The sequence below is a fragment of the Neomonachus schauinslandi genome, chromosome X, assembly GCF_002201575.2.
Source record: "Neomonachus schauinslandi chromosome X, ASM220157v2, whole genome shotgun sequence".
NCBI lineage: Eukaryota > Metazoa > Chordata > Mammalia > Carnivora > Phocidae > Neomonachus > Neomonachus schauinslandi.
The window spans coordinates 106,999,572-107,003,623 of record NC_058419.1 but is presented as its reverse complement, the minus strand read 5'-3'; the positions used below and the strand labels follow the sequence as shown (position 1 = coordinate 107,003,623).

The following is a 4,052-nucleotide window of genomic DNA, read 5'->3' as shown; positions in this document are numbered from 1 at the left end:
AAACCGCTGCTCTAACCCCCATGTTGCCCAAGGCTGCTTCTCCTGAGTTTCACTTCCCGACCGGCCAAGGAAGAAACAGCAAAGTCACTGGCCAGGGTTCACAAGAGGAACTCCTCTTTTCCTTTTGCAAAGGCGCCTGGGTGACGCGCACGCCACAAAGTCGGGTTTCCGGGAAGGCTTTGAGACTTGCCGCTAGAGGACGCCCCGAGAGAACCCCCGCGACCCACCTCCCCACCCCGCGCTCCCCGCTCCCGCCCGCGCCGGCGCCCGCGCCCGCCGGGTTCACACGGAAGCCCGGAAGAGAAGGAGGCGCCCGGAAGAGGGGGACGGTCGCGGCCTCATTGGACGAGGTGTCTCCGCCTCACGGCCGGAGGCGGGGCTTCTTTGCGCTAAAAAGCGGGACCCGGCGGCCGCTATAGCGCGCGGGTTTAGTCGCGATCGGGTGCAGCTTTTCCGTCGCTTACCGAGGTCCGCCGGGTCATGGTGCCAGCCTGACTGAGAAGAGGACGCTCCCGGGAGACGAATGAGGAACCACCTCCTCCTGCTGTTCAAGTACAGGGGCCTGGTCCGCAAAGGGAAGAAAAGCAAAAGACGAAAATGGCTAAATTCGTGATCCGCCCGGCCACCGCCGCCGACTGCAGTGACATCCTGCGGCTGATCAAGGTAGCGGGAGGCCCGGGCTCCTCCTGGGGCGGGGGGTGGGAGGTGGGGAGCGGCTCCGGCAGGTCCCCCTCTCTCCGCCCGCCTCCCCCAGCCTCGGCCGGGCCGCTCTGGGCAGGATACTGGGAACGAATCGCCGCCCCGCCCACCCCGTTCCCTCTGAGCTGGTTGGGTCTGGGCCTCACTTAGTTTTCTGCTTCTTTCCCTTTCTCCCATGTGCATCGTCCCAGGAACTGGCTAAATACGAATACATGGAAGAGCAAGTGATGTTAACTGAAAAAGGTAACGCAGCTGTAGCTGGGCGGGGGAAGGGTGTCCGGTACTTGTCATCTTCACCGAGGCCATCACTGTGTGTCCTTGCTGCCCCTTCTTGCAGATCTACTAGAGGATGGTTTCGGAGAGCACCCTTTCTACCACTGCCTGGTTGCCGAAGTGCCCAAGGAGCACCAGTCTCCGGAAGGTAACCGCCCTCCCCTTCCAGAAGCCAAACACCGACTGTTGTATAAAACTTATAGTGTCTGTTGTGTAGAACCACTGACAACACAGGCCAAAGTTACTGAGAAATTGGCCAGAAATAATAGCCAGTGTTCAAACTACTGAGGAAAAAGAAAATAGATGTGCTGCACATAATAATAGGGCGGGTTGAAAGAGCTGTTTAAGTAAGTATCAGAGTGCTGTGGAGACCCGGAAGAGTTAGGTATAATGTCATTTGTTGTAATTCAGTTTCATAAATGGTTCTTGTTTGACCCTAACGTAACCTTTTTTGTAATTGTGTTAAATCACATTTTTTTCTTTAATTTGTCCCAATCTTCAGGTTACAGTCTCTAGCTTCGCCATGTACATGGCCCTTCCGTGTACATGGATGGGCGGGGAGGTAACTAAAAGATCCTTTACACAATAAAGTAGATGATCATGATAAATGAGGTAAGGTCCTATTATCACACACTTAAAACACGGTAGATCAGAAACTCCAGTATACTCTCTTCCTGTGTTTGCAAAGGACTATAAAGTGGCTAGAAAGTTTAATTTGAAACCTTTGCCTCCATTTGAAATTATAGATACCCTGTAAGAGGTTGTCAGATTGTTTTATTTTTTTGCTGGTCCCTGTTGACTGGTCAGAAGACAGAGCTAAAAGGGGAAGTTGTTTGGGTGGGTGCTTCATTTTTTTCTGAAGTCTCTTCCCCAAGCTAGAAGAAATAAACTCAAAACATAAGGGATGAGGTACTTTTTGGAGGTATGTGGATGTTACGTAATACCTGTTTCTGGGTACCTCTGCTTCTTCTGGCTTAAAACTGGGGAGAGCAAATTGAAAATCTGTGAATTGGAAGGCAAGTTCTGAAATTAAACGTTGCACTTTTGGCCTGATGTCCTGACCTTAAGAAAGCAGAGTTTCTCAACTACAAATATTTACTATTCTGAACTGCCGTGTAAACCCGACTTATTCCCAAGTCAACATACCAATATATCAATAGGATGTGAATAATGTGTGTGTTTAGTTTAAGACTATAGCAGTTTTGCTCTGGCAAGTAATGAAAGCATTCTCACGTCCTGAGTGTGAGATCCAGCAGATTGCAGAGTGGCCAGTCCACGATTTTAGCCTCGCTTCAGCTAGCTCTAATGTGTGCTTTTTGCAAATACATGTTCTGAGAACAGTGAGATCATCCAACAGTGGCCTGGACTGCACTAGCATAAAAATCAGGAGACAGTCCCGACTCTGGCTACTTATTTCTGTAATACATGCATGTCTGTTTTTTTAAAAACCTATGATAGACTTCTGATTTTGCAGCTACAACTTCTATGGGTTGCTTTTCGTCCACATCTCATGTGATACTCTTATTACAGGACACAGTGTTGTGGGTTTCGCCATGTACTACTTTACCTATGACCCATGGATTGGCAAACTGTTGTATCTTGAGGACTTCTTCGTAATGAGTGATTATAGAGGTATGGCTGAGTTTAGGAGGGGTTTGCTCTGAAGAGAAACCAGGGCTTAAAGTACTAAAGAGGACTTTTTAAACGGTACTTCTCTTTCTTTTAGGCTTTGGTATAGGATCAGAAATTCTGAAGAACCTAAGCCAGGTACGTCTTGGTTTGGGAGGGGGGTGGGTTTGGCTTCCAAGTTTGTTAGGGTTACTGAATCATTTTATTTTATTTTATTTTATTTTTTTACTGAATCATTTTAATGACTGAATCAGACTTGAGTCTTGGAAAGCAGGTGGAAATGTCACCGAGTTTGTTTTACTCTCCCTTACAACAGGTTGCGATGAAATGTCGCTGCAGCAGCATGCACTTCTTGGTAGCAGAATGGAATGAACCATCTATCAACTTCTACAAAAGAAGAGGTGCTTCTGATCTGTCCAGCGAAGAGGGATGGAGACTCTTCAAGATCGACAAGGAGTACTTGCTAAAAATGGCAGCAGAGGAGTGAGGAGTGCTGGTGCAGACAATGACAGCTTCCATTCTATTTTAGATTAAATTCTCAACTGATCTTGCTTTCTGTCCTGCTTGTAGTCAAATAATAGAATGAACACCCATTCCAAAGCTTTATTACCAGTGGCGTTGTTGCATGTTTGAAATGCGGTCTGTTTAAGATGGCAATCTTGTATGCAGTTTGGAGTCAGATTTCTCCTTGAACATCTTTTGATAAACAACAAGGTGGTATGATCTTAATGTATATGAAAAAAACTTCATTCTTGTGAGTCATTTAAATGTGTACAATGTACACACTGGTACTTAGAGTTTCTGTTTTGATTCTTTTTTTAATAAACTGCCCTTTGATTTAATTGGTATAAGCATTTTTACTAATCTTTATTTCTCAAGACATTTTTCTTGCTTTTAAATACGAAATAAAAATGGCCAAGAAACATAACTTGATAACCTTACAATTATTGAAAAAGTTTTTAACCCAATTTAAAGTGGTCACAAGCTGTTCTCAAAGTCTAGAAAGAAGCCAGTTGAATTCCATGGTTTTATAGGTAGCAGTGTGTAAAATGACTCGACACGGGTGACACTGGACACTTTATCTGACAGAATTTTCAAGAGCTGAGATCCAGGTTAGAAAGCGAAGCCCATGACAAATAAGCCCGTTTGTTACCCACAGAAAAGGCGGAGACAGGCTTCTCAAACACTGGGGGTGGAGGGGGGCACACACCTTGCCCACAACAAGCTCATCCCACACAAAATGCCATTCTGAAGAGGGGAAAGCAGATTGCTTTGCTAATCAGGCAGGAGCGAACCAACATTTTTACAGGAAATGTGCAAACAAAAATGCTGGAGGTGGGTGAGGGTCCCAATCAGGGAAATCAGTTTATTTGAAGGGCCAGTCTATGTGGTACTGTCGTTCCCCAATGGGTTTCTATGTAGAAAAACAATAGTTCTTAAAACGGGGTGGT

The 4,052-nt window shown here is 46.1% G+C and overlaps 1 protein-coding gene across 1 annotated transcript; it reads left to right on the top strand.

The window, feature by feature from the left end:
- The first annotated feature begins 386 nt into the window (after positions 1 to 386).
- Positions 387 to 3,443, top strand: SAT1 (spermidine/spermine N1-acetyltransferase 1). Its single transcript, XM_021705331.2, has 6 exons — positions 387 to 663; positions 891 to 942; positions 1,037 to 1,120; positions 2,503 to 2,604; positions 2,699 to 2,739; positions 2,918 to 3,443. The coding sequence occupies exons 1-6, from the start codon at positions 598 to 600 to the stop codon at positions 3,086 to 3,088; spliced, it is 516 nt and encodes a 171-aa protein (XP_021561006.1). The 5' UTR covers positions 387 to 597; the 3' UTR covers positions 3,089 to 3,443.
- The last annotated feature ends 609 nt before the right edge of the window (positions 3,444 to 4,052 follow it).